Raw genomic sequence first — 24,801 nt, 5'->3', positions numbered from 1 at the left:
TTAAGTGTTAAGTCATTCTTTAATGGGGCTTCATGTCAAGTCTCAGTTGTTAAGGTTAAGAAGTCATGTAGTAAAACTAGATGGAGTTTGCAGATCTGAACAACTAAAAACCTTTACTGAATCTGAGTTAGGAGACAGTAAAGTGGAGAGTACAGAAACCCAACAGAGCTAATTACACACATTAGACACCTTTATTTTGATATTTTAGGTTAAGAATTCAGGCATTTCCCTTATACTTAATAAAACATAACCCTGCAAAAAACCCTCTGGTTACATACAGTTATGAATACTACACAGCTATATCTAATTCATCTCTGTCCTCATGCTCTTAATGTTTTAGAGGAAAGGCAAAAAGAAATACATAAAAGAATTCCTGAAGTTAAATTTCTGTTTTTGATTTCTAATCACATAAAGAGGAACTCTGTTCTGAGCCATATGCTCGAAATCATCGTGACTGGTGTTAAACACAAAGTAGTTCTATTTTTACTTAAGTAAAAATGAATGCTATGCACTTGTAGAAGTCTGATACGACAAAATCAGTTGCAGAAAAATCACGCAGAAAGCAACAGGTAATGTTTAAGCTATTACTTCCCGTGTTAACCAGTTAACATACAGTAGGTCCATATGTTACCATACCACGGGCCCACTCATCATGATACTAATAAAATATAATCATCTTGTCCCAGCATGCAACACCTCACTAACTGTCTCTAACACCTTACCTATTGTATGTACTAAATTCAAACACACCTCCCTGCATGCATGTTGAGAAATGCAAGGATACAATCTCCTAATGCATAATGGCTCAGACTTTCTTAAATAGTTATACTGTTCTCTATCTGAGAAGGATTCAGATATATGTAGGGTACTTTAAGCTTAGAGTTTCTTGTTGTAATTTCTTCACTGAGATAGGACAACTTTGCTTGAAATTCCTTGATCATCTGCTTTGGAGCAGGCTCATCGAATTGTTCTTCAGGGTATGTACCCAAGGGAACCTGCCAAAATTACAAACAAAAAAAAAGAAGACTGAAACTTAGACTGACACAGCATTTTGTGGTATAAAAAGAGCATTTTTAAAAAGTGGATAGGCCATAATGATCCTACTGTAAGTGTCATTAACACCATACTTACCGTATCAGTGTATTTGTCTGAAAGCAGCCAAACCATTGCTACAAAGCTGACTGTGTCTCCAACATTTGGGAGGGTCTCCAAAATTGTCTTCATGCTTGACTTCCCCTTAGTGGTTGGAGGACGTTTGCGCAGCAGGAGCGAGGCATTAGGCAGCCAGGCGTAGTAGTCAAACTAAATTATGAAAGAAACTTCAATATGTCACTTCAGTTATTTATATTTATATATTTTTTTATTATATATTGTATGGTTGTGGGCCCAGCTTTGATGAAAATCTAATTTAATAAATTGAATCTAATGTTAAACATTACAGAAAAAGGGATGTAAACCTACATAGGAAATTTACCTGTAATGCTCAGCTAATGCCCTGCTAATGGGAATTATTAAAAGACAAATTGTAACCGATACAACACACTCCAGATCTGCCTCTTGTTCCATACATTTGAAGTGTTTGATCAGTTATCATATTTGTTTAAACTTAAAGATGTTTTTTATTTTTAAAACTATCCATTGCCTCACCTGTCCATTATTGACTGCAGCATGTTGAGCCGTCGCTGTGAAGATCACCATAGTGATGAACTTGATCACTTCCTCGACAGTATGAAAGCTTGCTGGAAACCCTGTTGGCAGCACAATCATTATCAGTTAATTAACCCATCTATCTATATATGTGTCTATCTATCTGTCTGTCTGTCCGTCCGTCCGTCTGTCTGCCTACATGGTTTAAATACCTGAGCCTTTGTTTCCTAACAAGCCATGTGTGAATATCTCACTGATCCATTCCTGCAGCTCAGTATCTTTACGGACGTCACTGTCAGAGGGATAATAGTACTCCACCACTGCCTTCACAAAGCTGGTAAACACAAAACAGTTTGATTTTAAATTTTAAATAATTACATTTGTATGTGAAAAAAGACTGAAAGACAACGCTCAAATGTAAACTCCCCTCTACATTTGCCCGTAAGCTGTTGCTTGTAAAATAGATCAGTATGGACAGTATTTATTCAAAGGTAACCTGTTGATGATGTTCCACAGCTTCAGGCCATCATCTCTGTAGTAGAAGTTGGGGATAGACTGCAGTCCTCGTGCAGTTATGTTCTCTGGCAGACAGAGCGAGCTGTAGGTCATTTCAGAGAGAGACCTTCTCATGAGCTCTCTCATCCCATCATATCCAAGTGAACTCTAATAATCAATAATACACAAATATTTACTATCAGACATTTTTCTTGAGTAAAGTCTACATTGCAATATAATTGGAATAGTCTGAATATTCAGCAATATGTATGTTAAAGAGCCATACTATGCTTAAAGCCCCATCAGGTCCAAAAAGAGATTTGCGACCTACAGTGTTGATGTGGAGAGTGTAGCGGAAGTGTGGAAGCAGCAGCTGTACAGACAGAAGAAATAATATTAAAAGTCAAAATAAGATGTTCATTTCAGCAAACAGGAAAGCACATCCTGGGTGTGTTGGTCACCAAAGGAGGCCGTAACCAAATGCAACTGAAAACAGTTTTTCTTCTAGTGCAAGAGTAAACCCTGATGGATACAAAGTTCATGATCTCCAACAAGTTTTTCTAATTGTCACTTTAAAAGCTACTGTATATTTGGAAACTGAGTGAAAAGTCATGCTCAGAGGGGAATCCCCATTTATGGAAAACAATAAATTATTGACAGTGGACCTGCTGTATGCTAAGGTTAAGGATGCATACAACTCTTCCCCCCTCTCCCCCTTGGGTAGGTCAGACCACAACCTGGTTCATCTCAAACCCTGCTATGTGCCTCTGGTAAAAGGCAGCCTGTGACCACAAGGACAGTGAGGAGATGGTCAGAGGAGGCCTATGAGACACTTCAGGGATGTTTTGAGGTGACAAACTGGGATGCACTCTGTGAGCCTCATGGAGAGGACATTGACAAGCTTACTGGCTCCTCCCCCCTCCTCCATCTTCCTGGGAGAATCCTACTCCCCCCTCATCTGGCACTCAGTCTAGCGGCCCTCTCCAGACTGACGACTCCCCTCCTCCTCCGCCTGTAACCTCTGCTGTGTGCCTGACTGCTGACCAGGTGAGAGGACAGCTGATGAAACTCCACTCAAACAAGGCTGCAGGCCCCGATGGCGTTTGGCCCGGGGTGCTAAAAGCCTGTGCCCCCCAGCTATGTGGAGTCCTTCACCATGCCTGAGCCTGAGTCTTCAATGGGTCCCTTTTCTGTGGAAGACATCTTGCCTCGTTCCTGTGCCAAAGATGCTGCGTCCCAGTGGCTCCAAGGACTACAGACCGATGGCACTGACCTCCCACATAATGAAGGCCCTGGAGAGACTGGTGCTGGAACAGCTGTGGCCCATGGTCAGACCCCTCCTGGACCCCCTTCATTTTGCCTTCCAGCCCTGGCTGGGAGTTGAGGACGCCATCATCTTCCTGCTGAACCGCATCCACACCCACCTGGACAAGCCGGCAAGCACGGTGAGGATCATGTTTTTTGACTTCTCCAGTGCTTTCAACACCATCCGGCCAGCCCTGCTGGGTGAGAAGCTGGCAGCGATGCAGGTGGATGCCCCCCTCGTGTCCTGGATTGTTGACTACCTGACTGACAGACCACAGCATATGCATCTGCAGCACTGTGTGTCAGACAGCGTGGTCAGCAACACTGGGGCCCCCCAGGGGACTGTCCTCTCTCCCTTCCTCTTCACCACCTACACCACGGACTTCAGCTACCACCCAGAGACCTGCCACCTTCAGAAGTTTTCTGATGACTCTCCTGTGGTGGGATGTATCAGCGGTCGTGATTAGACTGAGTACAGGGCTGTGGTTGGTAACTTTGTCTCATGGTGTGAGCAGAACCATCTGCAGCTCAATGCGACAAAGTCTAAGGAGCTGGTTGTAGATCTACGAAGGGCCAAGGCACCAGTGACCCCGGTTTCCATCCAGGGGGTCAGTGTGGACATTGTAGAGGATTACATGTACCTGCGAGTACACATGGTCAATAAACTGGACTGGGCTAAGAACACTCAAGCTCTTTACAGGAAGGGCCAGAGCCACCTCTATTTTCTGAGGAGGCTTAGGTCCTTCAACATCTGACAGACAATGCTGAGGATGTTTTATGAGTCTGTGGTGGCCAGTGCTATACTGTATGCTGTTGCATGCTGGGGCAGCAGGTTGAGGGTAGCGGACGCTAACAGACTCAACAAACTGATCCGTAAGGCCAGTGACATTGTGGGGGTGGAGCTGGACTCTCTGTCGGTAGTGTCAGAGAGGAGGATGCTGGCCAAACTACATGCCATCTTGGACAGCGTCTCCCACCCACTCCATGACGTGCTGGTCAATCAAAGGAGTACCTTCAGCGAAAGACTCATCCCCCCAAAAAGCACCACAGAGCGCCACAGGAAGTCATTCCTGCCTGTGGCCATCAAACTCCTCCCTCTAACATCACTGCAATACTTGAAATATTGTGCAATATTCTCTATTTAATACTTCTGTGCAATATATTCTGTTTTCAGTTTAATATTATCTATTTATTGATATTTATTCATACTTATATTACTGCTGTGCAATAGCCACAATCTAATAATCTGGTTAATCTGCTACACTTAATCTGACAATACTCATTTACTACCTGTAAATCCACTTTTGTACTTACACTTATTTTAGCTTTTATACTTATATCCACTTTGTACTTAATTTATCTTAGCTGTATTATAGTGTATTACATTTTGATTTGCTTAGTACTTCTATTCCTGTGTGCATTGATGTGATAGTGAGCAGCTGTAACGAAAGAGTTTCCCCTCGGGGATCAATAAAGTATTTCTGATTCTGATTTTTCTGTAAAGATATTATTTGGGATATAACATTACAGTTATCTAATTAGAATGGTGGGGTTGGACTCTTTGGTCTGCACTATTAAGACCCTTGCTAACACGGATTAAGGATTATACACATATGCAACGGTTTAATGGTGAAAAGAGCCTTTGTGTGATGCACCTCAATGTGCTACCTTTCTTAGACATGTCTCTAAGAGATACTCAAATGGGGGAGGGACTCGGTTCACTCTAAAGATTTTCAGAATACCTGAAAAATTCCCTACAAATAAAAGAAAAAAGGGAAGCTGTAATGAATTCTGATGTATCTGCAATCCAAACATGCTGTTTAAAGTTCTACTGGGGACTTCTATTGGATGCATTCCTTATCTCCGTTTCCACTAATTTCCTGTCTCTTCTCTACTATTGACTCTCTAATAAAGACATAAAACGCCCCCAAAAATACCTGAACAAAAATCAATCAATAAAAGTCGAATCATCAGGTCAGATCAATGGAATAGAAAAAAAGTGCACAGCACTATGATCTCTGCTGTGTAATTATACCTTGTGGAGGGGATGAATCACAGGGAAGCTGCGGAGAGTGGCAACAGCATAGACTTCTGTCAGAAAGTGAGTGTTCAGGAGGTGATGGACTGCTTGATGATCCATGGAATCTGCATTTTTAATAAACATCTTGGCTAGCAGCCAGTCCGTCTCCGGGTCACTGGGCAGAAAGATGGGGTTCTGCTCAGAAGGTTGTTGATGCAACTGTAATGTGAGAAAAACATATTTAATTTTTACATAAAATAGTATAACAGGACTTCTGAAAACATACTTATGTACCATGGAATGTAATATGATTGTGTGACTAGAATAACGATTTTACTTAAATTTATACAGTATAAATACTGTCATTGACTTGTATCAGTTAGATACCTGTATTGCAATTGGCATCAGTTTGTTTTCTGGGTTCAAGTAGAACAAACAGAGACCAGCAGTCACGTGCAGAGGTTCACCTTTTTGGGCTCTAGCTGGAATTCCATCCATCTTCTTCTGGTCAGAGAGGAATATATTGCCTTTCTGTACAGGAAGGAAAGACAGAAGAGAGTGTGTTTAAGATATCAAGAGGTATCACAGATTTGTAATAAATCGAGGCAACAGGATTCAGGGACTTTTCACTGTGATATAAGTACACGCTTCAGACGTACAAAACATCTCTCAAAGCAAAGATTATCACCCATTTAAGCCACTCATCTTTCATACCTCGATTTCCTTCTGCAGAGAGCTTCCCTTTTCCAGGAACGGCTTCACCATCTCCTCTGTGACTGGAAAGTTTGGGGGAAGCTCTGAGCAGCGTTTGATCACAGTGGGGTTGATTGCATTCAGAAACTGGAATCCATAAAAGTCATCTTCCTTCCAGTGTTCTGTAATATACTCTAGAAGAATGGCATTTGGCAAATGAGATTACATTAGATGTATTAGGTGTTATGTACTAAAGTTAATTTACATATTTAATAGAGCCTCAGGTAATTTACCCTTGTTGTTCTTACATGTGCTCTGACACATTACACACAGTGATAAGTGCAGCTTTAAGGCCAGCAGTAAGCCATGGGCCATGCAATAGGCACAGCGTCACCTTTCATGTTGTAGCTGTCCATCAGCACTATGTAACCTATTGAAAATATATCTAAACTTTTAGTTATGAGTGAGCCAACCATCATGTATTGAACCCAACTTGTAGCATAGAAATATTTATTTCAATGTTTTTTCTTTCTACTGAGGGCCTAGGCCTGTTTCGTTAAGTTTACTTATTGGCACATATACATGTATAAGTGCCACGTATGCTTGTATGCATAGTCACCTGTTGCTATGAAACTATAAGAATGACAGTGTTGAGGTGAGTTAAATAGCAGAACTAAAACTCTACCTGACATTTTTGTCCTTTTGGACCAGAAGATTTTTTTCATGTCCTCGATGTTTTTCCATTGTTCAGTAGATCCAACCAGCCCCTTAAACATGAGTTCAGCACCACTGAAATAAGAACGGGTAAAAGCTAAATGCAGACAGTTAAACAATATACTGACATTAAAGCTTCAAAATAAAAAATATAGCTTTTGCCTTACAAATAAGCCACAGATTATAATGGAATCACTGACTCACGTCATTCTTTTTGTATAAAGTATTTCCATTGATTTGGATATAGAAAAGCAGATTTCAGCTGGGAGCTCAGATATATTTTGGAAATTACTGGCATGTGGTAGCCTTTGATCGTCAATCTTCCATCTAAAAAAGGAAAAGCAAAAAGAAAATCACATAAAGATTTGCACAAATAAGCTCCTGAGACAAACTGCAGCTGTAGGGGCATACTGCACACATGAACTTACTGGTACATGCTCTTTTTAAGTATCAGCTCTTTTTCCCGATGGTCAATGGACAGGGGATGGTCCTCCTCAAAATTCTTCATGGCTGAGGCATAAAAACAACATAACATTAGTAAAATTTTAAGTGACATAACTACCAAAAAGATTGGCACAAAAACTCTAATTAGTGGCATCCAATAATTGTTTAGGGAATTTCGAGCAGACCTCTCCCCCCTCTCAGCTCCACCAGTTCTCCCCTGGAGATCCATCTGTAACAGGGGAAAAGAATGACATCTCCTTCTGGAGTCGTCACCACTATTTTGGAGCAGTACCACTCATCTTCTGGGAGAAGAGAAAAAGGCTCTTTCTCCACCTTGACCAGCAGAAGTTTCCCCAGAGACAAATTGGTTCTCACAGTGTATATCCCTGTCTGGGGAAAAAGGGTTAATGTACATTATACTTCATGTCTGTGACAAAGTAGGAAAGTATGAATTACATGAAGGAAGATCAACAAATAGGATGGACAAAGCAAATGCAACACTTAAAATAAGTGCAGTAAAATGTATCTAGACATGTACTTGCATAGACAAATGCACAATGGATGCACAAAATAAGAACAAATTCGAGACTCCTACATGAACGATGGTCAACTATTGGGTTCAACTTACCATCCCAGTTTTAAAATCTACTCCAAAGTTGTCCAACTCAGTTCGCTCACTCTTCCCTCCAGTTCCAAATAAGGTGACATGTATGTGGTCAAATGTTCCTGCATTTGTCATGTCACCTGTTGTCACTTCGAGCTTGTACTCAGCCATGGTCACGGTCTGAGTGGATTGGAATGAAAAATTAAATATCTACGGTCAATGGCAAATGTTAATATTTTTCAAGCAAAATACCTGCATCACCTACCTTTTGGCTTTATTTGGCCCTTGCTCTTCTCAGTTTTGCTCCTTTTTTATGTCTCCACATCTCATGCTCCTCCCACCTTTAGTTTAACAGATCATTTGGTTATGATTTCTAAATATTCAAACTTTTAGAAAAGGTTACTTTAAACCCTTTATCTTCACTGGAAATAACACAATAACACATTTGCAAATTCACATGAAAATCACACCTTCCATATGTAAATGGAAATCATACCTTCTATATATACGTATATACTGTATATATATATACACTGCATGTGTGTGCGTGTATTAGTTTTATAGTATTAGTGTATTTAGTCATTTTATGCCTTTATTAGATAGCAATAGTAGAGAGAAATGACGGAGGGAACTGAGGGAGAGATGGGCAACAAAGGTCCACAATCGGATTTGAACCAGGGACATAGAGGTTCATGGTCAGCAGCTTATCCCCTAAAGTGCAGGGCATTGTCCAGTACTTTGGTTTATACCTCCCTGCAAAACTGACCATAAGCCTCAGCTGTACTTTGTCTTTAGTGCTAATTAGCAAATGTTAGCATACTAACACGCTAAACATAGATGGTGACCATGGTGAACATTATACCTGCTAACATCAGCATGTTAGAATTGTCAGTGTGAACATGTTTGCATGCTGAAATAAGCATTCAGGTCAAAGCACTGCTGTGCCTCAGTACAGCCTCACATATTACATAAATATTTTCTAATAATACTAATCTTTATTGAGAAAGCATAATATACAATACAGATACAGAGAAAACAGAATATAAACAATCCAATGCAGACATTAAACATAATATTTTTAAGAACAAGGTAAAATTATACTTACGGGTTGAACTTATTTAAGAGAAGGGTTTTTTACATACAGATTCAGCCTTGTAATTCTGATTAAGTTATTGATGGATAGTTAATTGATTTTCTCTGATGAACTATGATCTTGCTGGAGTTCATAGTAGCTCAGATCCAGTTATACAGAACATTTTGCATATTAGAATTTAGATATGTAAATTCTAACCGCTAAGGTAAGGACCCATTAGCTTTTAGCCATACAAAATGCCAGTTTGCAAATGCCTGTTGGAAGAAGGGTTTGCCACGAGCCCTACCACCATAACAGATGCACACTGCTTTCAGTGGAGCTCTACTGGATACTGTAAGTGAAGGCTTAAAAACAAAGTTGAAATATACATTGGGTACAAGCACCACAGGTTCTTCTGTTTCTTCCAAGAAAGGCAGAGCTACAGTGCACAAATCACTCAACATTATTACTCAGCCAAGGAAATACTGTCAGTGTCCTGAAACACTTTACTGAAGAGAGCTTTGACTTCCGCAGAGGGGCTAGCAGGTGAATAGTTCGTCCTGTGTCTGTCACTCCCTGCAGGAATCGTTTCAGTAAATAATAATTACCACCATCCACTCCACTCACATATGGAAAGGGAAATGTGACATTTCCCTGTATAGCAGAAGTTGGGGAAATGAAAATGTCAAAGTGAATAGGGCGTTGCATTGATTTTCTATTCCACTTTTGAAAACCCATCTGTTTTGCCCTATAGACAACAATGGTGGACTGAGCTCTTGTACTCTAGATATGCCATAAGCATCATAATAAGAAAATATCCTTTTAGTTTAGTAAAGACTACACAAATTGTTGATGTGTCACAACTAAGGCAGAGTATGGTGACACTGACAAGGGCTATAGATACCATTCTGTATAATATCATGGATTCCAACTGGAAAGCAGTGTACTAAATAAGATCTTCCTATTATTCAGTTTCCCAAACATATAGTATATACATAATATTATGTATTAATTTTATCAATTTACTTTAGTTATTTCTTTTTTCTTATACAGGCATTGACAGCACTTGATAAACATATTCTGTGCAACCGTAAAACCCCCTTTTATCTGTCTTGTCTGCACAACAAGAAAAGCTTTTAACTGCTTAAAGGGGAACATCTGTGATTTGGTATTGCACTTCCACAAAATTGCAAGATTAAAACAAGACTAAGAGTCTGTAACCATGCTAGCAGCTCTGTACTAAGGTCAATAGACATTGACCTAAATGCTGACGTCATCAGGCTAACATGCTCACAAAAAAAACAACTTTGATGTCTGTGTTTACCATGTTCACCTTCTTAGTTTAGCATGTTTGCATACTAGCATTTGCTAATTAGCACTAAACACAAAGTACAGCTGTGGCTGATGAGAATGTCAGGGTTTTTTTTCTTTTAGGTATTTGGTCATAAACCAGAGTATTGGACAAATTAATTAATGATGATGCTAGATGAAACATCAGGGGATCCAAGTGATTACAATTCATCCTTTGGGGACCGCGAATGTTTGTACCAAAGTTTTCTGCAATTCATCCAATAGCTGAGATATTTCTACAAAAACAAATGCCACTCTCGTGGTGGCACTAGAGAAAAGGTCACGGGATCACCAAAATCATTAGGATACATAGTCTGAACTATGAATGTCTGTACAATATTTTGTGCCAATCCTTTGAGTACATGTTGAAATATTTCACAGGCTAGTTGAGAAGTTTGACCTCCTGTTGCCACTACAGGAAAAATAAGAGTATCACCAAAGTCATTAGAATTTTTCCTCTAGGGATCTTGAATATCTGTAGCAAAATGACAATCCAACAAGATATTTCCCTCTGAACCACAAATGTCAACTTCATGGTGGAGCTAGAGGAAAAGTTGGTGAAAATCAACAAAAAGCATTAGAAGTCGTCATCATCTGGGGACTTTGACGGTCTGTGCAAAATGCCATGACAATCCATCCCATAGTTGTTGACATATCCGAGTTTGGACCAAAATGACAGCCCGATCGACCAACATCTCTAGAGCAATGCCGCTAGCATGGCTAAAAACTGAGTTAACTTAACACAATCCCTGGTTCTTTGATAACAGATGATCATCACTTCAACTAAAAATACTAACGTAATTCCGTTTTTTTAATTTATATAAATAATATTCCTTAATTGAGTGCATGTGCTTGAAGAAAACAAATGAAACATTGCTGTGTGTGCATGTGTGTGACTGTTAGTTGAGAGGGACTGGTTTGGGAAAGGCATCGAAGTCATGACAGCATATACCCCCAACAAGAAAACAGTGGCTGAGAGACACAACAGAATATTTACTTAGTATGGCCTCTAAAATGTAGTGGAACAACACCTTTCGCCTGAACATGCAAGTGTAATTGAATTGTTTACTGCAAAGCTATTGTACAACTAACCAGAACAAAGTACCTCACCCATATAAATGTGTGAATCTTTACTTTCAGGTTAAGCCAACAGTGTCAGTTACAGTACAGGAATCACTGTCTCAGCAGATACACAATGTTTGCAGGACACTGGACAACAAAGCTATGACAACAAAGCTAGTTGTTGAAAACATGATCCTGGTCAAATATTTACACTGTTGTCTATTTCTTTAGGGTTCAAGTAATCATAAGGCAGCTCAAGCTCTGAGTTCCTCTTGGTAATAACCACACTGAGGGATGACAGCTCTGCTTGAAAATCCTTGATCATCTGTAAAGCTGCAGACTCATCAAAGCGTTGCTCGGGATAAGTTCCCAGAGGTACCTGACAAAGACAAAACCAAAATGTCATGTTAGGGAATGGGCAATCTATGAGAGGAGGAGAATTGCTAGTCACAACTCTGGCAGAACAGGAAAAACTACATGTCAAACTTACAAAATCATCATATTTCCTGCTGATCAGCCACACAAATGACATAAAAAGTCCTGCAGAATATTTATTTGGCAGAGTCGCCAAGATGGCCTCCGTGCTTGACTGTCCCTTTGTTGTTGGTGGAGCTTGGTGCAGCAACAGTGGACCATTGGGAATCCAACCTATTAAATCAAACTTTGGAAGACATACAGCAGCCATTAACACAAGCACTATTAACCTTGAGCTGTACAATTACAGAAATAGTTAGACATTTTGAGAAATTATTCCATTACTCTTACTGTTAAATGTTACTAAGTAATACATTACAGCCCAACAGCCAGTTAGCTTAATTAATAAAACGACAAATTGTCTTTTACACTTTTTATACACATTAAAACACAAGATGTATAACGTGTTAAATCAGTGAACTTTAGAGGTGTTGGTAGGTTGATTTTGTTACCTTTGGACAGAGCCAGGCTAGCCTTTTTAAGTCTTGATGCTGTGCTAAGCTAACTGGCTGCAGCTTCATATTTACCATACAAAACACAAGAGTAGTATCAATTTTTTCATGCCAAGTCTTAGCCAGAAAGCAAATGAGCGTATTTCCCAAAATGTCAAACTATTCCTTGAAGTCTATTTTTAATTTTCATCTACCGTTTCAAGTAAATGTATTATAATTCATTGATGAAAGAAAAAAGGCTAATGTAAAAAAGGTAAATTTACCTTTGAGGACAATTTACAATTATTGCATTATTTTTACCCTCTGTGATCTTGTCAGTAATCCAACAGGTGTTAATTCTCAGCATTACAAAAATGTCTACCTGTGCACTGTTCACTGCAGAATGCTGCGCTGATGACGTGAAGATCACCATAGTGACAAACTTGATAAGTTCCTCCACCGTTTGAAAGTTTGAAAGGATTCCTGTCAGGAATGTTCTTGTTAATATAAATCTACTACAATATAGAGCAAAGCGTCTAGTCCCTTTTTGTACAATTTATATCTATATATGGTATATTATACCATAATTGTATTTTTCATCCTTTACATACTGCTGTCCATTTCCTGGAATGTGATAGATTTTTAATGCATTCCTTCTCTACCCATAGGTGTGAATGTAAGCGAATGTGTCTCAGCCCTGTGATACAAGGCGCCCCAGTCAGTGTGTACTTCTCTCGCAACCCTGGTATAAGATAAAATGTAGAAATGATCAATTACAGGCAAGTTTAAAATCTGTGTAAGTTGAGTTTCATAACATACTGAAATGTATTAATCCAGTAACTGCCTGGAAAATGAAAAAAACTAACAAAAAAAAGGTATATTTATGCTTATGTTTATGCTTGTTAGTCATGTAAAGCATACATGATTTGTGGAAAATGGGCTTACACGTGCAGAGTCCTTGAATGTCTCTTCAGTCCATCCCCTCCATTCATAATTAAAAGATAATTTTATAGCTCAAAATAAATAAAAAGGATGACATGCAGATCAGATGAGACCTGGTCTGTCTGTCTCCTAGAAAAAGGACTCCTGCAGAGCCTCAAGGTTTTACATACTAAATATTTATTCAAGCAATTTAGAAGAGGTGAACATAACAGACTGTTAGCCACAAGTGACACACCTGAGTCACCATTTCCCAGAAATCCATAGTAGAAGATCTCATTGACCCATTCCTGGAGCTCTGAATCTGCAGACACTTCACTGTCAGATGGATAATAATATGCCACCATTGCCTTGACAAAGCTGAGGACAACAATAATGGTACCAGAATCAGAATGGTGAATACATTTCTAAGTTGAATTATGAATTACAATAGCTAATGAAAGCAGAATGTTAATGCTGATCCAGTTTTAGCTACGTTTTGTTTCAAATAATGTATCTAATGTGCCATATATTTAATCCTCAGCAGATGCAGCAGAGTCAAAGGAGAGTAACAGAACAGGGGATGTAAACTAGTGGTAGGGAGGATGTTAATTTACTATCAACATTGTAACACTGATCAACACTGCAAACTCCAGCTTACTAGTAGAAAGTTGATGCCATTTTGCAACAAATTATGTGATTTAATTCCAATATATTAATCAATAGATGACCTATTTTCTGGGAACAGTTTGTTCAAAAGTGCATTTTCTTTATAAATGATATAATTGATTTGAATGGTAACATCTATTCATGTGAGTTATTTTGTGAAAAAAATTGGAGCATTTTGTTCAGAATTCAGATGTTATCAGTTAGTAGCTGCGACTCCTTTGGTTTGGTAGAAAAAGGTGAAAAATGCTAGAAGAAAATTGTTTGTGTGTAAACCATCTCTGAAAAGTGTCTTTGGCTTAAAAGGAAAATGATACATTTTTTTATGTACACATTTTTCTTGAGGGCATACGATTTGAATGATAAGCCAGATAAATTTCAATCGTACTGTTAGGGGATATTTGATACCCTATTGCCATGGAGACAGGTGTATAATTTAACTCTGCTATAAATACTAAGTCACAATATATATATATATATACATATATATATACAAAATACTGCCCACAAGAAAATGCCCTTTATTTGAGGTATGGAAGAGGATGAAAACTGTCGCTTCTGTAAATCTGAAACTGAAGACATATTGCATTTATTTTGGTTTTGAAGTTTAGAAGAATGATGATAGTAATGATCATTATTTGTTTGTGTCTCTTCTTTTCTTTATGGTATTTGTTTATGGTATATTGATGGCTTGTGATGTGGTGGTCGTGTGGTAATGTCTTGTTATAGTAATAGTTGTCATGGTCCGGCTCTGCCTCTCCCTCTTTCCTAGTGTCTCCAGTTGTTCTCTCCCCTTCCTTGTGTTTCCCATTTGTTCCCTGTTTGTTCTCTCTCTATCTCTCTCTCTGTGTGTGTGTGTGTGTGTGTGTCCTTGTCTGGGAGTGGCATTCTACCTCACCTGCACACCTACGACTCATCCAGTCATTAAGCTCCTGCTGTATAAAACCCCAGCTCTCCTCTCCACTCTTCGTCAGATTGTTCAGTTTGCCTATGTGGTACAGACGCTACAGCCAAGTCTACTGTTTGTTATGCTCTACTTTTCGTATCCATACTAACCTGTGTTTTCCCTGTGTCTCACGTCCTCACCCACTTTTGTTCTCTGCCTGCCTGCTTGCCCCATCTAGAGGACAGAATTACTGGATTTTCTTGGAAAAATAAAAATTACTTCTGCTGTAATGAACACTATAGGGTGGGCTCAGGATCACTTAATAGCAAAATAAAGGGACTGTACACGAGTGGATTAAGTGTTAAGTCATTCTTTAATGGGGCTTCATGTCAAGTCTCAGTTGTTAAGGTTAAGAAGTCATGTAGTAAAACTAGATGGAGTTTGCAGATCTGAACAACTAAAAACCTTTACTGAATCTGAGTTAGGAGACAGTAAAGTGGAGAGTACAGAAACCCAACAGAGCTAATTACACACATTAGACACCTTTATTTTGATATTTTAGGTTAAGAATTCAGGCATTTCCCTTATACTTAATAAAACATAACCCTGCAAAAAACCCTCTGGTTACATACAGTTATGAATACTACACAGCTATATCTAATTCATCTCTGTCCTCATGCTCTTAATGTTTTAGAGGAAAGGCAAAAGAAATACATAAAAGAATTCCTGAAGTTAAATTTCTGTTTTTGATTTCTAATCACATAAAGAGGAACTCTGTTCTGAGCCATATGCTCGAAATCATCGTGACTGGTGTTAAACACAAAGTAGTTCTATTTTTACTTAAGTAAAAATGAATGCTATGCACTTGTAGAAGTCTGATACGACAAAATCAGTTGCAGAAAAATCACGCAGAAAGCAACAGGTAATGTTTAAGCTATTACTTCCCGTGTTAACCAGTTAACATACAGTAGGTCCATATGTTACCATACCACGGGCCCACTCATCATGATACTAATAAAATATAATCATCTTGTCCCAGCATGCAACACCTCACTAACTGTCTCTAACACCTTACCTATTGTATGTACTAAATTCAAACACACCTCCCTGCTTGCATGTTGAGAAATGCAAGGATACAATCTCCTAATGCATAATGGCTCAGACTTTCTTAAATAGTTATACTGTTCTCTATCTGAGAAGGATTCAGATATATGTAGGGTACTTTAAGCTTAGAGTTTCTTGTTGTAATTTCTTCACTGAGATAGGACAACTTTGCTTGAAATTCCTTGATCATCTGCTTTGGAGCAGGCTCATCGAATTGTTCTTCAGGGTATGTACCCAAGGGAACCTGCCAAAATTACAAACAAAAAAAAAGAAGACTGAAACTTAGACTGACACAGCATTTTGTGGTATAAAAAGAGCATTTTTAAAAAGTGGATAGGCCATAATATACTGTAAGTATTCATTAACACCATACTTACCACATCGGTGTATTTGTCTGAAAGCAGCCAAGCAATTGCTACAAAGCTGACTGTGTCTCCAACATTTGGGAGGGTCTCCAAAATTGTCTTCATGCTTGACTTCCCCTTAGTGGTTGGAGGACGTTTGCGCAGCAGGAGCGAGGCATTAGGCAGCCAGGCGTAGTAGTCAAACTAAATTATGAAAGAAACTTCAATATGTCACTTCAGTTATTTATATTTATATATTTTTTATTATATATTGTATAGTTGTAGGCCCAGCTTTGATTGAAAACTAATTTAATAAATTGAATCTAATGTTAAACATTACAGAAAAAGGGATGTAAACCTACATAGGAAATTTACCTGTAATGCTCAGCTAATGCCCTGCTAATGGGAATTATTAAAAGACAAATTGTAACCGATACAACACACTCCAGATCTGCCTCTTGTTCCATACATTTGAAGTGTTTGATCAGTTATCGTATTTGTTTAAACTTAAAGATGTTTTTTATTTTCAAAACTATCCATTGCCTCACCTGTCCATTATTGACTGCAGCATGTTGAGCTGTCGCTGTGAAGATCACCATAGTGATGAACTTGATCACTTCCTCGACAGTATGAAAGCTTGCTGGAAACCCTGTTGGCAGCACAATCATTATCAGTTAATTAACCCATCTATCTATATATGTGTCTATCTATCTGTCTGTCTGTCCGTCCGTCCGTCCGTCCGTCCGTCTACATGGTTTAAATACCTGAGCCTTTGTTTCCTAACAAGCCATGTGTGAATATCTCACTGATCCATTCCTGCAGCTCAGTATCTTTACGGACGTCACTGTCAGAGGGATAATAGTACTCCACCACTGCCTTCACAAAGCTGGTAAACACAAAACAGTTTGATTTTAAATTTTAAATAATTACATTTGTATGTGAAAAAAGACTGAAAGACAACGCTCAAATGTAAACTCCCCTCTACATTTGCCCGTAAGCTGTTGCTTGTAAAATAGATCAGTATGGACAGTTGCAGTATTTATTCAAAGGTAACCTGTTGATGATGTTCCACAGCTTCAGGCCATCATCTCTGTAGTAGAAGTTGGGGATAGACTGCAGTCCTCGTGCAGTTATGTTCTCTGGCAGACAGAGCGAGCTGTAGGTCAATTCAGAGAGAGACCTTCTCATGAGCTCTCTCAATCCATCAAATCCGAGTGAACTCTAATAATCAATAATACACAAATATTTACCATCAGACATTTTTCTTGAGTAAAGTCTACATTGTAAAAATCGTAGAAAAGGTTTCAGTCGTAGTCATCTGGACACTGTTTTCAGAATCAAGACGTTTCGGCTCCCATCCGGAAGTCATTCTCAATTGTGAAAAAATTCTGAAATTTCTGAAAACAGTGTCCAGATGACTACGACTGAAACCTTTTCTACGATAGAACACTCCTGGACGAATGAGGGACTACACCGTCTTACATTGTAAAAAGTAATATAAATAAAAAAATTTAAAAATCTAAGGTTAAAACTCAGTTTTGCAATGGTGCAATATAATTGGAATAGTCTGAATATTCAGCAATATGTATGTTAAAGAGCCATACTATGCTTAAAGCCCCATCAGGTCCAAAAAGAGTTGTGCGAGCTCCAGTGTTGATGTGGAGAGTGTAGCGGAAGTGTGGAAGCAGCAGCTGTACAGACAGAGGGAATTCAATTAAAAGTCAAAATAAGATGCTCATTTCAGCAAACAGGAAAGCACATCCTGGGTGTGTTGGTCACCAACGGAGGCCGTAACCAAATGCAACTGAAAACAGTTTTTCTTCTAGTGCAAGAGTAAACCCTGATGGATACAAAGTTCATGATCTCCAACAAGTTTTTCTAATTGTCACTTTAAAAGCTACTGTATATTTGGAAACTGAGTGAAAAGTCATGCTCAGAGGGGAATCCCCATTTATGGAAAACAATAAATTATTGACAGTGGACCTGCTGTATGCTAAGGTTAAGGATGCATACAACTCTTCCCCCCTCTCCCCCTTGGGTAGGTCAGACCACAACCTGGTTCATCTCAAACCCTGCTATGTGCCTCTGGTAAAAGGCAGCCTGTGACCACAAGGACAGTGAGGAGATGGTCAGAGGAGGCCTATGAGACACTTCAGGGATGTTTTGAGGTGACAAACTGGGATGCACTCTGTGAGCCTCATGGAGAGGACATTGACAGGCTTACTGAGTGCATCATTGGATCTACATTGATAGTGTTGTTCTTATATACCACATTTTTCTGTAAAGATATAATTTGGATTACAACATTACAGTTATCTAATTAGAATGGTGGAGTTGGACTCTTTGGTCTGCACTATTAAGACCCTTGCAAACACGGATGAAGGATTATACACATACATAAGGGTTTAATAGTGAAAAGAGCCTTTGTGTGATGCACGTCAATGTGCTACCTTTCTTAGACATGTCTCTACGAGATACTCAAATGGGGGAGGGATTCGGTTCACTCTAAAAATTTGGAGAATACAGTTGGCTTAACCAAGCAAATTCCTTGTATAGGCTGAAGGACTGTATCTGAAGGACTTTACAACAGATAGATGTGTGGTTTAAAAAACATAACACTGGCAATCATGTGAGCAAATAAGAAATGTTTTCATGCTTCGAAGAGCAGACTTTTTTAGATACACGATACGGCATAAAGACACACAAGGAATGCGGGAGAGGGGGTTGAGGTATAGGTAGGCAGGTAGACAGGCAGGGTACACGTATAGGGTCACGGACAGAGTCGCTTTTCGGCAACCGTGACGTATAAATGAGGCGTGACAATGGAGAGATGATGCAGCTGTGCCACACGTCATATTTAATTGACTTCACTTTAAAAAGATGGCTCCAACGCAAGGATGTCTCATTTCATTAAATGCCTGCTTCCTCGACTCCTCAACTCCTCTCTCCTCGTGTCTCTTCCTCGCCTCTTCCGCTCGCATCTCAGTAGGGAGGGACTAAGACGGAGGAGAGGAGGCAAGGAAAGGAATCGAGGATGTACAAATTTGCAGAAGGGGAACGTGGTTAGTTATAATATATATTACATTCTGTAGTTCTGTTTATGAACCTGAAAAATTCCCTACAAATAAAAGAAAAAAGAAAAAAGCTGTAATGAATTCTGATGTATCTGCAATCCAAACATGCTGTTTAAAGTTCTACTGGGGACTTCTATTGGATGCATTCCTTATCTCCGTTTCCACTAATTTCCTGTCTCTTCTCTACTATTGACTCTCTAATAAAGACATAAAACGCCCCCAAAAATACCTGAACAAAAATCAATCAATAAAAGTCGAATCATCAGGTCAGATCAATGGAATAGAAAAAAAGTGCACAGCACTATGATCTCTGCTGTGTAATTATACCTTGTGGAGGGGATGAATCACAGGGAAGCTGCGGAGAGTGGCAACAGCATAGACTTCTGTCAGAAAGTGAGTGTTCAGGAGGTGATGGACTGCTTGATGATCCATGGAATCTGCATTTTTAATAAACATCTTGGCTAGCAGCCAGTCCGTCTCCGGGTCACTGGGCAGAAAGATGGGGTTCTGCTCAGAAGGTTGTTGATGCAACTGTAATGTGAGAAAAACATATTTAATTTTTACATAAAATAGTATAACAGGACTTCTGAAAACATACTTATGTACCATGGAATGTAATATGATTGTGTGACTAGAATAACGATTTTACTTAAATTTATACAGTATAAATACTGTCACTGACTTGTATCAGTTAGATACCTGTATTGCAATTGGCATCAGTTTGTTTTCTGGGTTCAAGTAGAACAAACAGAGACCAGCAGTCACGTGCAGAGGTTCACCTTTTTGGGCTCTAGCTGGAATTCCATCCATCTTCTTCTGGTCAGAGAGGAATATATTGCCTTTCTGTACAGGAAGGAAAGACAGAAGAGAGTGTGTTTAAGATATCAAGAGGTATCACAGATTTGTAATAAATCGAGGCAACAGGATTCAGGGACTTTTCACTGTGATATAAGTACACTCTTCAAACGTACAAAACATCTCTCAAAGCAAAGATTATCACCCATTTAAGCCACTCATCTTTCATACCTCCATTTCCTTCTGCAGAGAGCTTCCCTTTTCCAGGAACGGCTTCACCATCTCCTCTGTGACTGGAAAGTTTGGGGGAAGCTCTGAGCAGCGTTTGATCACAGTGGGGTTGATTGCATTCAGAAACTGGAATCCATAAAAGTCATCTTCCTTCCAGTGTTCTGTAATATACTCTAGAAGAATGGCATTTGGCAAATGAGATTACATTAGATGTATTAGGTGTTATGTACTAAAGTTAATTTACATATTTAATAGAGCCTCAGGTAATTTACCCTTGTTGTTCTTACATGTGCTCTGACACATTACACACAGTGATAAGTGCAGCTTTAAGGCCAGCAGTAAGCCATGGGCCATGCAATAGGCACAGCGTCACCTTTCATGTTGTAGCTGTCCATCAGCACTATGTAACCTATTGAAAATATATCTAAACTTTTAGTTATGAGTGAGCCAACCATCATGTATTGAACCCAACTTGTAGCATAGAAATATTTATTTCAATGTTTTTTCTTTCTACTGAGCGCCTAGGCCTGTTTCGTTAAGTTTACTTATTGGCACATATACATGTATAAGTGCCACGTATGCTTGTATGCATAGTCACCTGTTGCTATGAAACTATAAGAATGACAGTGTTGAGGTGAGTTAAATAGCAGAACTAAAACTCTACCTGACATTTTTGTCCTTTTGGACCAGAAGATTTTTTTCATGTCCTCAATGTTTTTCCATTGTTCAGTAGATCCAACCAGCCCCTTAAACATGAGTTCAGCACCACTGAAATAAGAACGGGTAAAAGCTAAATGCAGACAGTTAAACAATATACTGACATTAAAGCTTCAAAATAAAAAATATAGCTTTTGCCTTACAAATAAGCCACAGATTATAATGGAATCACTGACTCACGTCATTCTTTTTGTATAAAGTATTCCCATTGATTTGGACATAGAAAAGCAGATTTCAGCTGGGAGCTCAGACATATTTTTGAAATGACTAACGTGTGGTAGCCTTTGATCAATAATCTTCCATCTAAAAAAGGAAAAGCAAAAAGAAAATCACATAAAGATTTGCACAAATAAGCTCCTGAGACAAACTGCAGCTGTAGGGGCATACTGCACACGTGAACTTACTGGTACATGCTCTTTTTAAGTATCAGCTCTTTTTCCCGATGGTCAATGGACAGGGGATGGTCCTCCTCAAAATTCTTCATGGCTGAGGCATAAAAACAACATAACATTAGTAAAATTTTAAGTGACATAACTACCAAAAAGATTGGCACAAAAACTCTAATTAGTGGCATCCAATAATTGTTTAGGGAATTTCGAGCAGACCTCTCCCCCCTCTCAGCTCCACCAGTTCTCCCCTGGAGATCCATCTGTAACAGGGGAAAAGAATGACATCTCCTTCTGGAGTCGTCACCACTATTTTGGAGCAGTACCACTCATCTTCTGGGAGAAGAGAAAAGGCTCTTTCTCCACCTTGACCAGCAGAAGTTTCCCCAGAGACAAATTGGTTCTCACAGTGTATATCCCTGTCTGGGGAAAAAGGGTTAATGTACATTATACTTCATGTCTGTGACAAAGTAGGAAAGTATGAATTACATGAAGGAAGATCAACAAATAGGATGGACAAAGCAAATGCAACACTTAAAATAAGTGCAGTAAAATGTATCTAGACATGTACTTGCATAGACAAATGCACAATGGATGCACAAAATAAGAACAAATTCGAGACTCCTACATGAACAATGGTCAACTATTGGGTTCAACTTACCATCCCAGTTTTAAAATCTACTCCAAAGTTGTCCAACTCAGTTCGCTCACTCTTCCCTCCAGTTCCAAATAAGGTGACATGTATGTGGTCAAATGTTCCTGCATTTGTCATGTCACCTGTTGTCACTTCGAGCTTGTACTCAGCCATGGTCACGGTCTGAGTGGATTGGAATGAAAAATTAAATATCTACAGTCAATGGCAAATGTTAATATTTTTCAAGCAAAATACCTGCATCACCTACCTTTTGGCTTTATTTGGCCCTTGCTCTTCTCAGTTTTGCTCCTTTTTTATGTCTCCACATCTCATGCTCCTCCCACCTTTAGTTTAACAGATCATTTGGTTATGATTTGTAAAAATTCAAACTTTTAGAAAAGGTTACTTTAAACCCTTTATCTTCACTGGAAATAACACATTTGCAAATTCACATGAAAATCACACCTTCCATATGTAAATGGAAATCATACCTTCTATATATATACTTATATACTGTATATATATATACACTGTATGTGTGTGCGTGTATTAGTTTTATAGTATTAGTGTATTTAGTCATTTTATGCCTTTATTAGATAGCAATAGTAGAGAGAAATGACGGAGGGAACTGAGGGAGAGATGGGCAACAAAGGTCCACAATCGGATTTGAACCAGGGACATAGAGGTTCATGGTCAGCAGCTTATCCCCTAAAGTGCAGGGCATTGTCCAGTACTTTGGTTTATACCTCCCTGCAAAACTGACCATAAGCCTCAGCTGTACTTTGTCTTTAGTGCTAATTAGCAAATGTTAGCATACTAACACGCTAAACATAGATGGTGACCATGGTGAACATTATACCTGCTAACATCAGCATGTTAGAATTGTCAGTGTGAACATGTTTGCATGCTGAAATAAGCATTCAGGTCAAAGCACTGCTGTGCCTCAGTACAGCCTCACATATTACATAAATATTTTCTAATAATACTAATCTTTATTGAGAAAGCATAATATACAATACAGATACAGAGAAAACAGAATATAAACAATCCAATGCAGACATTAAACATAATATTTTTAAGAACAAGGTAAAATTATACTTACGGGTTGAACTTATTTAAGAGAAGGGTTTTTTTACATACAGATTCAGCCTTGTAATTCTGATTAAGTTATTGATGGATAGTTAATTGATTTTCTCTGATGAACTATGATCTTGCTGGAGTTCATAGTAGCTCAGATCCAGTTATACAGAACATTTTGCATATTAGAATTTAGATATGTAAATTCTAACCGCTAAGGTAAGGACCCATTAGCTTTTAGCCATACAAAATGCCAGTTTGCAAATGCCTGTTGGAAGAAGGGTTTGCCACGAGCCCTACCACCATAACAGATGCACACTGCTTTCAGTGGAGCTCTACTGGATACTGTAAGTGAAGGCTTAAAAACAAAGTTGAAATATACATTGGGTACAAGCACCACAGGTTCTTCTGTTTCTTCCAAGAAAGGCAGAGCTACAGTGCACAAATCACTCAACATTATTACTCAGCCAAGGAAATACTGTCAGTGTCCTGAAACACTTTACTGAAGAGAGCTTTGACTTCCGCAGAGGGGCTAGCAGGTGAATAGTTCGTCCTGTGTCTGTCACTCCCTGCAGGAATCGTTTCAGTAAATAATAATTACCACCATCCACTCCACTCACATATGTGAAAGGGAAATGTGACATTTCCCTGTATAGCAGAAGTTGGGGAAATGAAAATGTCAAAGTGAATAGGGCGTTGCATTGATTTTCTATTCCACTTTTGAAAACCCATCTGTTTTGCCCTATAGACAACAATGGTGGACTGAGCTCTTGTACTCTAGATATGCCATAAGCATCATAATAAGAAAATATCCTTTTAGTTTAGTAAAGACTACACAAATTGTTGATGTGTCACAACTAAGGCAGAGTATGGTGACACTGACAAGGGCTATAGATACCATTCTGTATAATATCATGGATTCCAACTGGAAAGCAGTGTACTAAATAAGATCTTCCTATTATTCAGTTTCCCAAACATATAGTATATACATAATATTATGTATTAATTTTATCAATTTACTTTAGTTATTTCTTTTTTCTTATACAGGCATTGACAGCACTTGATAAACATATTCTGTGCAACCGTAAAACCCCCTTTTATCTGTCTTGTCTGCACAACAAGAAAAGCTTTTTAACTGCTTAAAGGGGAACATCTGTGATTTGGTATTGCACTTCCACAAAATTGCAAGATTAAAACAAGACTAAGAGTCTGTAACCATGCTAGCAGCTCTGTACTAAGGTCAATAGACATTGACCTAAATGCTGACGTCATCAGGCTAACATGCTCACAAAAAAAACAACTTTGATGTCTGTGTTTACCATGTTCACCTTCTTAGTTTAGCATGTTTGCATACTAGCATTTGCTAATTAGCACTAAACACAAAGTACAGCTGTGGCTGATGAGAATGTCAGGGTTTTTTTTCTTTTAGGTATTTGGTCATAAACCAGAGTATTGGACAAATTAATTAATGATGATGCTAGATGAAACATCAGGGGATCCAAGTGATTACAATTCATCCTTTGGGGACCGCGAATGTTTGTACCAAAGTTTTCTGCAATTCATCCAATAGCTGAGATATTTCTACAAAAACAAATGCCACTCTCATGGTGGCACTAGAGAAAAGGTCACGGGATCACCAAAATCATTAGGATACATAG

The 24,801-nt window shown here is 38.8% G+C and overlaps 2 protein-coding genes, 1 long non-coding RNA gene and 1 pseudogene across 3 annotated transcripts; all 4 read right to left on the bottom strand.

Moving 5' to 3' along the window:
- On the bottom strand, positions 1 to 8,283 carry LOC122863174 (hydroperoxide isomerase ALOXE3-like). The gene is made up of 15 exons (XM_044169382.1): positions 8,188 to 8,283; positions 7,947 to 8,102; positions 7,504 to 7,708; positions 7,303 to 7,384; positions 7,079 to 7,201; positions 6,846 to 6,949; positions 6,182 to 6,354; positions 5,855 to 5,998; positions 5,483 to 5,686; positions 2,429 to 2,515; positions 2,144 to 2,310; positions 1,860 to 1,981; positions 1,648 to 1,748; positions 1,132 to 1,302; positions 1 to 995 (listed from the first exon to the last, which is right to left on the bottom strand). The coding sequence occupies exons 2-15, from the start codon at positions 8,091 to 8,093 to the stop codon at positions 816 to 818; spliced, it is 2,010 nt and encodes a 669-aa protein (XP_044025317.1). The 5' UTR covers positions 8,094 to 8,102; positions 8,188 to 8,283; the 3' UTR covers positions 1 to 815.
- Positions 8,284 to 11,459: 3,176 nt separating this feature from the next.
- LOC122863178 (polyunsaturated fatty acid lipoxygenase ALOX12-like) lies at positions 11,460 to 12,791 on the bottom strand. Its single transcript, XM_044169393.1, has 3 exons — positions 12,694 to 12,791; positions 11,897 to 12,067; positions 11,460 to 11,785 (listed from the first exon to the last, which is right to left on the bottom strand). Exons 1-3 carry the CDS (start codon positions 12,742 to 12,744, stop codon positions 11,606 to 11,608), a joined length of 402 nt encoding a protein of 133 aa, XP_044025328.1. The 5' UTR covers positions 12,745 to 12,791; the 3' UTR covers positions 11,460 to 11,605.
- Positions 12,792 to 12,952: 161 nt separating this feature from the next.
- LOC122863179 lies at positions 12,953 to 15,482 on the bottom strand. Its single transcript, XR_006374938.1, has 3 exons — positions 14,794 to 15,482; positions 13,489 to 13,610; positions 12,953 to 13,053 (listed from the first exon to the last, which is right to left on the bottom strand). It is a non-coding gene; the product is annotated as an uncharacterized LOC122863179 (long non-coding RNA).
- Positions 15,483 to 15,490: 8 nt separating this feature from the next.
- Positions 15,491 to 22,411, bottom strand: LOC122863175 (annotated as a pseudogene).
- Positions 22,412 to 24,801: the final 2,390 nt, after the last annotated feature.

Source organism: Siniperca chuatsi, linkage group LG16 (genome assembly GCF_020085105.1).
Source record: "Siniperca chuatsi isolate FFG_IHB_CAS linkage group LG16, ASM2008510v1, whole genome shotgun sequence".
In the NCBI taxonomy this organism is placed as follows: domain Eukaryota; kingdom Metazoa; phylum Chordata; class Actinopteri; order Centrarchiformes; family Sinipercidae; genus Siniperca; species Siniperca chuatsi.
Note: the sequence above shows the minus strand (reverse complement) of the source record. Positions and strands in the feature narration are given on the sequence as shown.

What these genes read in the sequence shown, in the direction of transcription:
- LOC122863174 (XM_044169382.1), bottom strand. Translation starts at nt 8,093, where the DNA reads ATGGCTGAGTACAAGCTCGAAGTGACAACAGGTGACATGACAAATGCA. An exon ending in CTTTATACAAAAAGAATGAC is followed by an intron (nt 6,950 to 7,078) that starts GTGAGTCAGTGA and finishes TTCTTATTTCAG; the next exon opens with TGGTGCTGAACTCATGTTTA. An exon ending in CAAAAGGACAAAAATGTCAG is followed by an intron (nt 6,355 to 6,845) that starts GTAGAGTTTTAG and finishes CCATTCTTCTAG; the next exon opens with AGTATATTACAGAACACTGG.
- LOC122863178 (XM_044169393.1), bottom strand. Translation starts at nt 12,744, where the DNA reads ATGGTGATCTTCACGTCATCAGCGCAGCATTCTGCAGTGAACAGTGCA. An exon ending in CTGCAGTGAACAGTGCACAG is followed by an intron (nt 12,068 to 12,693) that starts GTAGACATTTTT and finishes TGTCTTCCAAAG; the next exon opens with TTTGATTTAATAGGTTGGAT. An exon ending in GCAGGAAATATGATGATTTT is followed by an intron (nt 11,786 to 11,896) that starts GTAAGTTTGACA and finishes TGTCTTTGTCAG; the next exon opens with GTACCTCTGGGAACTTATCC.